This window comes from Ambystoma mexicanum, chromosome 9, assembly GCF_040938575.1.
Source record: "Ambystoma mexicanum isolate Mex_15411 chromosome 9, UKY_AmexF1_1, whole genome shotgun sequence".
Taxonomy (NCBI): domain Eukaryota; kingdom Metazoa; phylum Chordata; class Amphibia; order Caudata; family Ambystomatidae; genus Ambystoma; species Ambystoma mexicanum.
In genome coordinates, this window is record NC_090931.1 from 783,784,396 (window position 1) to 783,798,241 (window position 13,846).

At 44.5% G+C, this 13,846-nt stretch overlaps 1 protein-coding gene across 3 annotated transcripts in view; it reads right to left on the reverse strand.

The window, feature by feature from the left end:
- The window catches only part of GTF3C3 (general transcription factor IIIC subunit 3), a 598,047-nt gene that overhangs the window by 286,454 nt on the left and 297,747 nt on the right, over positions 1-13,846 (reverse strand). For all 3 annotated transcript variants that reach the window (XM_069615720.1, XM_069615721.1, XM_069615722.1), the window contains exon 8: positions 1,914-1,983. In XM_069615720.1, coding sequence (XP_069471821.1) covers positions 1,914-1,983 — 70 coding nt within the window. The remainder of the gene's footprint in view (positions 1-1,913; positions 1,984-13,846) is intronic.

A 13,846-nucleotide genomic window follows, 5' to 3' on the forward strand; every position in this document is an offset into this window, starting at 1 on the left:
TCTGACAGTTAATGATTTAATTGGAGTTGTAAACACGCCACTGGTGTAATAAAATTGTCTTGACCAGGTCTGCCTTCAGCCACTTCATTTAAAAGCACCATGTGTGTCCTGTTAAAAACAAGCATTGCCACGCCAACGGTTTTGGTTGTGCAAAGGAATTAGGCATTTTCCAGGCACTGCTATTAGAAGCTCAGGTACTCTTAACCATTTTGCACCATCAACAGCCAATTAAGACCGATACAGCAGTGCCTTTCCCAAGCCTACACGAAAGCTCAAACTGTTGGCATTGCCAATGCTTGTTTTGCTTTACCCTAGATATACAGGACCATGCATCAATGATAAATCAAACTTAAGTGTTACTATTTGGCTAAACTGGACGACACTGAATGTAGGCCTGTCTAGCCAGTAATAACACTAATGGTGCACACCAAGCCTGGAGATACTCTCTGTGGCATGGCATTTTTACTGGCTGAGAGACTTATATGGTAATACTGGCATATATTGGTGCTGCCTGCATGGACATATATGGGAACAGCCAGCATGAATATATTTTTATAATGGCATATGAGGGTAAAGGCGGCATGAAATGCATTGGAAAATGTTCCTGTGCAATTTTGGTGGCTTGCAACTATTGGGGTTTTCCATGTGCTACCATGCAAAACCAATTGCAAACTGGGTGGCTTTCTACCCAATTTTCCAAAAAAAGTGCTGTTAAATGCACCATTTTAAGCAAATGTTACAAACATTTTCTAGGGGGTGAGAACCCCTCTCAAGCAGCCATTGTTTGGTGTGGGCTCCATCACTGTGCTCCGACGATCTCACATAATTGGAGCAAACATTTAAGCTTCTTCAATTAAAAAATTCACCAGCCTCCACTGTACATCCTCTATCTGTCGCACAGGAGCGGAGCGCTTCTTAATTCTGGTGTCACGCACCACATGCCGTCATGCCATCCTACATATATTTATGCATATGACACAAAAGTAAGTCTGGCATAAACCTTTCTTCAGTAGAGAAATCTAACTTTGCTGTAGTTGATTTGGAGTTGTAGTAATAAACCATATTTGGGTACCTCCACACATACATTCAAGGTGAGATTTCTCCCGTCACCTATCTGCGGCGGTGCTCCTGCTGGCCCAGTGCAAAAAATTGTAAGGGGCCATCACCAATTGTTTTCCCCCGGGCCTCACCACACCTTGTGACTGCCCTGCTTAAGAGTATTGTTGGAAAGTGGAGAAGTCTATCTAGTACTATTTTTTGAAAAACATTTGCACAAGGGATGGAGTTGAAAAATTGTCTTGCTTGCTAGCCAAATAAAATTATCGTCCAGGTGCATAGCGATCGCAGGACTGGTGATATGGAATCCCAATGGGCCTGAGGGCCTCAGGGTTAACAATACGCAACTGGTTGGGAGAGTGTTAGCTACACCATAAAATAAACGAACTAAAATAAAATACAAATAAAATATACATTCTGGCATTCCTCCCCTGCCTGACTTTACTAAAGAATCACTGGTGCGTGGAGCAACAACCATACAATTTCTCTGATAATATTATTCTTAGTGGTGGAGAAATGATGGCAATCCCTGTAAATGTTTTTGGTGCACCCTTGGGACGCAAATACAGTCCAGACAACAATGTACTGCTCCATAGCCAAAACCGACAATATATCTTTCCGGATTACCTTTCCATTTCTATTTGTAATCCCCAAAGAGTTTCTCGATTCTTAGATTGAAAATAAGCATAATTACAAATCATGTAATCGTAACATTATGCATCAGAAGTTGAGTCAGTGAGTAAAGTAAACTTAAACATCCAAGAGGGTTTTAAAGTGTCCAGAAATACTACAGTTTTACGATTCTCCCATCGGTAGCAAAATCTTAAAGTGTAGAAAAGAAGATGCTGTTGAGGTACCTTTAGTATCGCCAGATGGTCTTATTTCAATGATGTTTTCTAGTGCAATCCCAGAGTGCTGCGTAATAACCTAAAGAAAAGAATGTGAAATGGTTCACTAAGTAGAAAGCACAATCTTGTAACGCTTAACAAATAACAATTCACTCTCCAGTCAGGCAGTACCAGCATGACATTATTGGTTTGTAAACTATAGGACACCCATCAGACATTACATGTAATGAATTTGACCTGCCGGCATAGGCATGTCCTGTTGCCCCGTATACGTTTCCATGACTCCAATCAATCAGTACTGGTAAGAATCCATCAGGCAGTATTGACCTCCATCAGGTGGCAGCTGTGATGGAAGAGGCAGTGGTAGCTTGAAGCCAATCAGCCTCATGGCCCACCACAGCCATGCCTGAGCCTCTGCTATTCCAAGTCCTATTACCACTGTGCAACCTAGGCTGTGAAAGTAGGACTGCATGAGACCACGCCAATAACAGAGCCAACAGAAAGTGGGGGATGGCTCGAGTGCGGTCACATCCAGACTTCTCTGCCTATGGTCACCTGCACAGTGTCAATATGCCACTGTACAGTACCAGGCAATCTAGAGTACAAGTCAGAAAGAATATCTGGTGCAATGAGCTGCAGAAAGCGCCAGCTGGGCACTTCACATATTTCCGCTCACTTTGAGATTAGCAAAGTAGTGTGTTGCTCAATAAGAAACTAGATCAGTGCCTGACCTAAACATGGGCAATGTTAGGACACAGGCACTTTTACCATGAAGAACCACTGAAATGAATACCTGTAATATGCTAATGGTACAAGAACCACATTTTACAAGTAATGCACGATACCTGTAGCACTAATCAAAAACAAAAACACGAACATGCATTTCAGCTGAATTTCACATAAGCTACGTATATGATACAAAAGCTTTGCCAGGTAGCTAAAGTTTTCTCTTGGTGGACCTTAAATTCCAGTTTTAAAACAAAATCTACAAAGCATATCCCACTTCATTCTCAGCGTGGTGAAAGTGGGAGACAGACAGAAAAAGGTTTTCCGTGCCTGCCTCCTGCATCCATTAATTGTCACAAGTTTGTGGTCTGCCAATGATGTCATACACCACTGGCAAATGCGGAAGCGGTCATGGTATTCCCCAGGAAAACTCGGTTAGGATGAAAGTCTTTGTTTGTTTATTTATTTATAGTGTGCTCCAAACCCAAGAGTATCTGGGCGCATTTGCAAGACTATGCATATTCTTAGTTACACACAAGGTAGTATACAGTAAAGCAATACAAGATTATACAATATCTTACACAGAAACATAAAAATACAGTTTTCATTAGTTACATACTTGGCAATATACATTTGAGCACGTGAAGCAGGAAAGTACTGTTACTCATTCAAGACCGTCTATGTAGCACGGATTTAATGAAAATGTTCAAAATCCAGGGAGTATGGGGATCTAGTATGGTTCCTGGTCGGAACTTAAAGTGGAGGGAAGGGAGTTCCAGAGTAGGGCTGCCATAACTGGGAAGCTGCTGCCACCTGCTCTTTTAAGTTTGTACCTTGGAACTTTTAGGCACCCAGAGGTGGCTGTCCTAGGAGGTTGGGCCGGGATTTTTTTGGTGAATTTTTCAATGAGGTATTGGGGGGCAGAATTGTTGAGACATTTTTAGGTCAAGGTCGCTGTTTCAAGTTGTATTCTCTCTTTAATGGAGAGCCAGTTGATGTCGTATCTAGTTGCAGAAACATGTCTTCTAGGTATGCCCATGGCAGTTCTGAGTGCATTATTCTGCAATATCTGGAGTTTGTTGGCAATGAGTTTACTGGCTGAGTTTACCTAAATACAATACATTGCAATAGTCGATAATCTGTGAATCACAGTGAGTCCTCCAAAATGCTTGCTTTTCCCTACTGTTTCACCAAAATCCTTCTCTAGTGAGACAACATCCAGAGCCTTGCTAGCAACAAAAGAGTTAGGTGACAGTGGGAGTCTTTAAGTCACCCTGTAGTCTGTTTTCCCAAACAAGTCCCACTACTCAGATACTTGTGTACCTCACTGGCTGGTTATTTGAGAAGACTACATCCATGCTGCCACATCCATTTTGTGTTCAGGGAACAAAGGCTTGTTCCCTTCACATTACCATTAAACTGGAAATGTGGGTTTAGAAATCCAGTGAGGCTCCAAAACAAGGCTGTGTTGACATTCATAGCCCAAGGGACTCCCCAAATTATTTTTACATGGGCATCTTCATTCATTTTTCAGCAGGGTCGGGTATGGTTAAAGCCTAGATTTCCATAGAATTAAGTAAGCAAATGAAAAGGATTCCAAAGCAACCAAAATAAGTGCTAGGGTTGTCTTTGGGCACTGTCTAGTCTACAGTCTACAATCCTGTGAAATGACTCGCAGTCTGCTCACAAAGCAAGATGGTCACAGTTATTAATTTCCTGGTGCAGCTTTTTGGGTTGCTCAGGGTGTCAAGTTTTTTCTAGGCATTGCAAATGCATGTGCTTCCCCAGATCCCTCTAGCTCAAGCATGCATACTCTCCTTCGTGGACCAACACAAGGTCCCGTGGATTGCGAGATGATACTTTTCAGACGTTTTTGGCGCAAATGACTTAAATCTAATGGGTGTTTGAGCACAGAAGCTTTTATATTGCATTGACTGCTATACACCAATGATGGTTATTTCTCAGTCTACTTTATTGTTGTCCAGGCACATTGGCTCCTAGGATTTCATAGGCGTTGGCTTGTCTAGACCACCTTTAGGTCATCCAGGGCTGGCTCCATCTCATGCTCCGATCCAGCAGTCGCATTGTCTGTACTGCTGTCAGGTAGTACCCTAAACCGAAAGTCCAGGGTTTTGGAGATTCTTAGTTATGTAGCCCTGAATCACTGCCTTCTTTAGCACTTGTGCTACTTTCGGTGTCTTGCTGCTGATCTTGATTGAAGTCGCTTGCCGGTGGCATTTTCCTCCTCTATTTTTGTTTTATTATCTGGCTTTAGAAATAACACTTAATATGTTTTCCAAGAAAATCTTTTCTGCTTTGTTTGACTGTCATTCCTGTTGCTCGGTTATGTTATTTCAATTTGTTTTAACTTCCACTGGGCTTGCTTCTGTACAGCTTCCTTTACGTGCCTTCATTCTCTTCTTCTCTTCCCAGTTTTGGGATTTCCTACCCTTTCTCCAAGTAAATTCCCCTAGCCTGTTTGGCTCCCTTCCCCGCCGCCCCCCAGAGGCCTTTCCTGACTGGATTAATGATTCTTCTCTGAATTCTTCTCCTACTTCTTCTTGGGTGTTTATTCCTCTTCTCGCCTTTTGGAGTATCTTACTTTTCTGCCTCTGATCAGGCTGTTCCTCTCCAATAGTATTTTCCAACAGGATTTCTTTCCACTACTTTTGCTGGTTTCTTCTTCAACCCTTTCTTACTCTTTCCTTTTGTGCAAGCTCTCTTAAAACCCTGTGGTGCTTATTTTTGTCTGCCCTACAGACTCTCATTTTTGGCTTCCTTTCTAAGACCCTTTCTAGTAGTTCCCAACTTAAGTTCATCCTTCTCTTGCTCCACCCCTCCCTGTAGTCCGGCAGGGTATTTTTTCTTTCCCTCTCATTCTGCCTCTTAGCTCTCCCCTTTCGCCTTACTTCATCTTCAACTCCCCCCCCCTCTTTCTTTTGACTACTACTTTCCACGGCTATTTCATTATCTTTATCAAACACATTCTGCTGCTTCCAGACCAGCTCCTTGACCGTTCTAAGGGTCCTTCAATACCCTCCTGGGGTTCGTTCTTCTCCTGCCTTGGGTACCACACCTCGTTCTCAAGTTCTTTCTTCCACCTTTGGTCTGTGCTATTCTCACCCTTTCCTCTGCCTAGAGCTCCTTTGCCACTTTCCGGGCTTTCCCAGGTGTAGTCCCTCTCTCCACTATGATGAAGTTCTTTGCTTGACCAATTTGGTGAATGGTTGCATTATCAAGGGGGCTGTGGACCACCCCAAACAGACCCATGTAATGAGATCTTGCACATGGGGACAGGATGGGGAGGGGTCCTCCGACAATCCCACCAATACACAAACGGGAAGCAGGAGCACACCACAGTGCAACCATAGATGTTCATGCCCCTTTTAATTGATTAAAGGTAGTCCTATGGAGCCAGCAGTGCCAGCAGACTTGGCTCCCCTTGCACAGGTGTGGGATATGTATGGAACACAAACTACCCCCGTCTCCTATTATATAATACAAATTCCAGACCTTGTATTATGACATCAAATGATAGTAATATGTACCATCATATTAAAATATCCAGATTCCGTGCTCTATTGCTTATACCAAGTATGACTGTTGGTTAATGTATTTTATTTTCAACAGTAATTTCTTTTTTTTACAGCTTTTTAGATATACAATATATCACACTCTAAAACAAACAATTTTTCAAGGGTTATACATAGATGGGTTCACTTAATATACCATTCTATTACAGAAATTGTCTTTCTTTCAAAACAAATTCTTTTGTCACTTTTCTACATACAAAAAGCTAATATGTTTTTGAGATGATATGTCAACGCGTTTTGGCATTTTTCTTATGAAAAAAACCCCATCTCCAAATAGGTTTTCCCGAAGGCCTTAGTCAGGACAAATGGTGCTCTTTATTGGCTAGTGAGTATTCTAACCCTCAATCTAGTTCTTTTTAGTAGACTTGAAACAGGGACCACTTTCTAGTGCACAGGAGCATAAACCACTGCTAAATGTACCCAGAGAAATAGTGGGACCAACACCTAGGTCAGGTAATCACAGGGGCAGTCAACCATTCTCACACAAGGCCTCAAGTCTCACCAAGTGAAACACAAATAAGCAAAGGGAGCCCACCGCAACCAGAGCCACAGTTTGACAACTAGAGAGATAACCCCTCACCCTCACCAATAGGAAGCACTAGCAAGACCTAGTGCCACCTCTGAAATGGAATCCATCCTCAGGGGTGGGAATCACCAACCACTCTCTATATCAGTGACCTCAAGAGGAAGAGGGAGTTAGGAACTCCAATACAAGGGACGTGGTTCTTGAAGCTGCAGTTCAACAGACACTAGAGATTCACCCAGGGTCTAAAGAACGATGACTTCCAAGTTACCTACAGCAAGCCTACACATCTGAGTTCCCTTACGCCAGAGAGGCTTAAATGCAGGGTCAGAGTTTTGCAGGTAGAACGAGGACAGACATTAGAAGAGACGAGGCAATACCAAGTCCCACACCAGGGTTGATGGTCATCCCCAGAGGCGAAACTTCACAGCCAATTACCATCTAAACTACCACACTTACAGGAGAGAGAGGGCTCAAGCAGCTGATAGTGAATATAGGAGAATTAGCTCTTTCAGACCTGGTTGGAGAGGTGGCCACAAGGAGCAAGAGCTGGAGAAAGGAGACTAGAGGAGAGCCACTGGAGTCCGGAGAGAGCAGGGGAAAACGTTGCAGGCAAAGTTAAGGAGGCTGGCAAAGGACAGACACTGGACGTGGGATATTAAAATACCCAGTGGCCTGGGAGGAGCAAGACCTAAGGTGCTGTGGAGAAGAAGGCCAAAGAGGTTGGGAGAAGCTTTACCTGGGAGGAGGCAATACCAGAAGTCTGGGAGAAGGTACATACAGACGGAGGGTGAGATAGTGATAGAGCAATAGAGTTAGAGCATTCTGAGTGTTAGATTAGCGGTGCCCAAAGGGGTGAATATAGTGCCCAAACAGGTAAAGAAGATGGGAAGGAGAGTAGATGACTGGTGCGAGAAAACACTGATTAGAAGTAAATATGAAAAGAACAGGAGACAGAAGAAGTGCACACAGAGTTGGTGCAAGAGTTGTTGAAAGATGTGGAGGAGGAATGAAACAGGGAAGTGGAAGGCGAAGGAGGAGATGATAGAAAGTGAAGGGGAAACGTTATATAAAAATCAAGATGGTGTAGAAGGAGGTGATAGAAGGAACTGAAGAAGAACAGCAGAGTAAAATCAAAAGACTACGTGAGGAGGTGGTAGACCGAGATGTGGAGAATCTATGGAATATTGCTAAGGGCGAAGTGGAAGAATTCATAAAGATCAAGATTGAAGAGGAAGAGGTGGTGGCGCTGCACAGGAAATGAGGTGTTGGATAGAGGCAGTATAAGGAAAGAGGCAGAATGAAGCAATGGGAAACAAAAAGGTATGGTGTGATACGTGAAGGCCATGGATGTGCAGAAAGAGGCTGCCAAGAGAAAGAGAAACCGAAAGGCGGTGGAGGGAGAAGAGAGAAAAGGCATAGCAAGGAGGCAGAGCAGAATAAGAGGTTTGGGTGTTACGTCACTGTGGTTTCCAGTTGCCAACATTGATTTACAAAAGCTGCCAGACAACCGAATATGTTTACCAAAGATTTTAATAACAAACTAGTAAATGTTTGGGCCACAATATCAAACTAGTAGAATCTGAAAAAGCCAGAAATTAGCTAAAATGTTGGCTGGATTGTTATTCTTTAGGGTGGGTGGTGCTTTGGAAAAAACCTAACAAAAGAGTGTTCAAACCAAAGTTCTCCCAGTTCTTCGTACGTCTCTGCTAGGTCTCTTCTGGCTGTTTAACACTAATATTGGTAAGCCGATGATCTAGGGCTTCAGGGGCTTCCCAAATGTTTGTCTAGTCTTCCACACTATTCATTTCCAACGGGTTCTCAAAACCTTTTTTTCACAGTTCGGGCCCATCCCCCCAACCAGGCTCACCTGTTTTCTGTCAGGAGTTCTATCCAGAGTTAAACCTCAGGATGCAGCTGACCCCTTCAGACACTCCTACACAGGTCTACAGCACACTAATGGAATTCTGAGGACAGCCATTGAGGTCAGGAAGTATCACTTGAGACTGATTGAATTTTGCAAGGCTCCCAAAAAGCTATAGAGGATTGGGGCTCCCTGGCCCACATGTAATTTCCTTAACCCATCTTCTCAAGGACCAATGACTAAGCTGATAAGTAATCAGGACTGGGGATTACTCTGTGCTTTCCTCTTGTCCCATCAAATTGTTATAGGGGTCCACTCACGTCCCCCTTAAAGAGCCTTCTTCATTGGGACCGTCAACGTTCTGTACTACGCGAAAGTCACATGCTCATTACAATGTTCATTAATTCCAACGACCGCAGGTGAGAGACCGCTGGCCCCAGCCTTCCTGACCCTGGTTGCCTCCTATATTTGAATTGCTTTCTTGATTCTCAGCACCTTCCTCGTTACGTATGCCTGCACAACCCTTATTCCACTTCCTTGTTGCTTTTACCTTCCCTCCCGCCTCCCTTGCCCGCCCTCCTCCCCTCATTGGTCTTCCATTGGTCTTAACTGTCCCTCCCAGGGCAGCCCTCTGCCCGGCAGCCCCTGTGGCTAAGGGCCCCAAGGCAAAGGGTGTCTCTCATTGTTGAAAATCCCTTCCGCGTCTGCAGGTGTCAGCAGGGGAAGACAGTGGCCAGTCATCATCCAGCATCGAATAAGTAAGGTAGGAGTGGCCAGGGTCAGGCATTGAGCCTTCACTCTAACGGCCACATAACAGCAACACAGACTTAGGTGTGTTTTCACCGGTACTTAAATTGCACTGTGAAAAGTATTTAAAGTCACACCGTTCGGTAGTGTGCCTCCCAGCATAGCATTCATCAAGTGAACTTTTGTATCATTATCTAAGCTCCTGTCTTGCCCAATTGTCTACTTGCCTCATCTCACTCACTCGCGTCTGCTGGTACCACGTCTTGTGTCCTTCCATAGTGTCTCCCACAACCCTCTCACCTTTCGCTCCTCTCCCTACTCTATGGTGCTCTCTGTCTCTCCGATCTTTTCTAACTGCTTCTCTATCGACTATCCTGTTCTCCACACTAAATCTGGTAAGACAAAGTTTAAAAAGGACATCCTGGTCTCCAACCCAGGCCTCCCTATCACTGATACCTATACCAGTGCCTCCTCCAGGCAAACCCTCACCGACATCCTCTGTTGTTCCCTCACCAGACCTATGGACTCATCATATGGTCTCTGTGCTTTCTCCTTTTTCTTCTTCTCCCATTAACGGTGGCACCCAGTCCAATCTTGAATCTTCCTGCAGGAGTGATGCTGGCCCACCAGATCACCTAAGTATGCCTGCCCAATAGTCTCCTAGCAGATAAAATTACCAAGCTGGCAAACCCAAGGGGAAAGGGGAATGGAGAAAATAAAAAAAATGCAGATCTTCACTGGCACTCAATGACGCCCTCTGGAACTGGATTGATAGATGATGCTGCCTCTGTGAAAATCTAAACACAATAATACATAAATTAATATTTGCTCTGCCCTTATTTGCAATGTTGCTATAATTATGATTTTCCACCCACTTTCTTAATACCTGCTGCCTAGGCTTGAATGCTGATAGGCTTCAATTTAGTTGCAATTAGGTTGTCAAAAGTCTTTAGGAAGTTTGTCTTTTTCTTTCACTGAATACTTCCTTTTGGAACTCTTGGTTCTGCCTTATATCACTGCCGCCTTACTCTTTCTCATTACTTTTAAAAGATTCTATACTTTTCCTTTTGCTGCTTGCATCTAAATTATTTCTGGAGATAATTTTAATGTTGGCTTTTCTTTTCTTCCTGAAATTTCTTTTATTCAAGAACTTCTCTGAAAGTTATTCCTGTTCAATACTAGTTCTCTAAGTTTGTAGGTAAACTACTGAATTGTATGAACTGAAATTAAAAATAACATGTGGATTATTTCTAGCAAAAAATATACATGCTAAACTGAACTGCTTTACTTAGCGTAGTATTAATTATTCTGGCAGCCTCAATTCGAATCTTCTGATGAATTCAGTCTTGAAATCTCCTCAGTAAGACCCGACGCACCGCACAAACTCCACTAGAAGACTCGACGAAGCGAAATCTCTTCAGAAAGACACGACGCACTTGACGCGTATTACACGTTTGCGGGTCCTTTACTCAATCACAGAACGGCGAACGCGCGACAAAGAAATAAACATACAGCAAAAGTTAGTTAATATTTATCTAAGAGTTAGCAAAAACTAAATAAAGTCGATTGAAGAAAAACCGCGTGCCTGTTAATTATATTATTTACAGCGCGCCTGTATTAATTAACATACGCCGCCGCTTCCAAGCTGAATCAGCGCTCGCTCTCTCTCTCTTATACGCGCACACTTGTCGGGAATATGCTGCTCTCACAGAACTTATCACAGTTTCTTAGTTTAAAAAAATAAAAGCTTTTCATGCGCTTGAACTTGACTTTTAAAGACTATTCTTTTCTCTCAAGTCATTGACCTATATTACACTAAATGCTATATATTTTCAGAATTGGCTAAGCTTGCTTCATCTGTATATTTTCCTGCTTCAAATAAGACTCTTGCTTCTCATGAATCTTCTGTAAATAAACTTCTTCTTGGATCTTCACTACAACTTGGATTTTTTTGTATTCTTATTAACTTTATTAACAGAGCTATTAAAACTGCAACCTTCCTCTTGGGGAAACTGGAATGAAAGGCAGTTTAGAACTCTTTTGAATTCCAAACTACCTCACCACTCTTCTCCTCCAATCACTGTTGCTGAATGGAAACTCCATCTTGCTTTGGAAAAACAAATGCTTCCTGCATGTTTTCATTAAGGAAGATTTACATATTCGTAATCTTAATCCCATCCATAACAAAACCCAAACATCCTTCTACTAACACCTACACTAAAAGTATGTAAATGGTGAAACTAAATATGAATGTCTACATGAATCTATTTAGTGAGTGTTTTCTGAAAGTATGCGTTTTTGGAAATCTAGAAATGTACCATGGAATCCTGACACTCCTCAGGCAAACACTCACCGACATCCTCTTTGTCGTTCCCTCGCCAGACCTATGGACTCTACATATGGTCTCTGTGCTTTTTCCTTTTTCTTATTCTCCCAATAACTGTGGCACGGGGTGGGAAGCCATCCTGGCATCCTTTCATTCCTCTAAGTTAATCATTAATGTTTACCTGAATGGCACCGCCTTGTTCCAAGGCCCTCAGGCCAACCTTCTCCTCTTTGATAGACGTTTCCCGCGCCTCATCAATTTCCTGTCTTCTCTTGCTGTCCCTTCTCTCCCCTCCTCGGCTACCTTGCCCTCTTGCTCTTCTGCTCCTCCCCTTGGGCTCCTTCCACACCACATGCAGGGCATACCTCTGATTTGTACCACTCCCCGGAAGTCTTTCAAGGACAGCAACCTTCTCCATATTGCCACTCTTAACTCTCGCTCAGTTGTCAAACACTCCTCTGACATCTGCCGCCTCCTGGAGGAACTTGAGCTTGATGTCCTCGGGCTCACTGAGACAAGGTTCACTACCATCTCTGTCACAAGCTTTGACACTCTCCTCCCTGATAGCTACAAGATACTCTTCGCACCCAGATCCAACCACTCCGGAGGGGGTGTAGCCCTGATCTTCCCTGAGTGGATTCCTGCCTCTGTCATTCCCATGCATGCCGACTCATCCTTCAAATGCCTCGCCTGCAGGCTCTATCTCTCTTCTGCCCATTCCCACACTGTGGCTTACATCTATCGGCTACCTGGTCAGATCTCCTCCTTCCTCTCTGAGTGGACGGACCGCTGATCTTCCCTCCTGGCCTCAACCACTCAACTCCTCCTTTTTGGAGAGTTTAACATCCACCTGGATGCTTCCTGTCCTTCCTGTGGACTCTTTCGTGACCTCTGCGATTCTCTCTCACTCTCTATTCTCCCCCCTTGTCCGACTCGCTCTGCTGGGCACACCCTGGATGTTCTGATCTCTACAGACCTTTCGATCCCTCTCACCAAGCCTCTCTCCTGGAGTGATCACTTTCTCCTTTCATCCCAGCTCACCTTCTCCACTCCTCAGGCTAAGCTTACTCCAGCACTGCCACCTACCTTCTCGGTTATCCGACCCATGAAGCGTGTGTCAGTTGAGGCTTTCGCCGCCACTTTCTCTCCTCCTCCTCCTCGTCCTCCTCGTCCTCCTCCTCCTCCTCCTCCTCCTCCTCCTCCTCCTCCTCCTCCTCCCCCTTTTCCCCGGTCATGAGGATTCGCCTGAAGTCCAAAGCCAAGTGCAACTCTTGGTATGACTCTGACCTCGTCACCCTTAAACCCAAGTGCAGGGTGGCTGAGAGGAAATAGACTTCCGGTACACCCTCCGACAAGCTGGCCTGCCGCCTGCTCCAAAGGCAATACCGGCTCTCTGTCCGCACCAAGAAGAGAGCCCACATCCAAGCCTGCGTCTCTGCGGCATCTAACAACTCGGCCAAACTCTTTCTTTAAAATCTGCAAGGAGCTGGCCAATCCTGCTGCAGTCTACCTCTCCTGTCCCCTCCCAGGCCCTCTGCATGGCCCTGGCTTCTCATTTCATCTATAACTCGGGACATCCTGTCCTTTCCCTCTTCCTCTCCCCTCCTCCCTGTACTCCCTGCTCTTCCTTTGGCCCTTCTTCAGCCACCTCTCCTCCCTCCTTCTCTGCCTTTCCCCTGTTTTCCGCAGACGAGGTTGATCTATGAAAGTCTCATCAAAACAGGTTCACCCCTGTTCCTCCAAAACCATCAAGGACCACATTGACATCCTGGCTCCTGCTCTGGCTGACTTCTGCAACCACTCCTTCGCCACTGGAGTCTTCCCTTCCCGCTAAAACGCTCCCTTATGCACCCTCCTCTTAAGAAACCCCCTGCCGACCCTTCCTGCCCAGTTAACTACCGTCCTATCTCCATCACTCATTTCCTGGGCAAATGCCTGGAAATGCTGCCCATATCCCAGCTTAATCTTCATACTGAATCTGTTGGTTGTCTCCATGACCATCAGTCTGGCATCAGAGCTGCCAGAAGCGCAGAAACTGCTCTCCTGACCATCCGTGAAGACCTGCTCTCCAACCTTGATTCCAACACCCCCTGTGTCCTGATCTTACTCGATCTGTCTTCTGCCTTCGACACAGTGAACCATGCCATCCTGCTAAACTGTCTC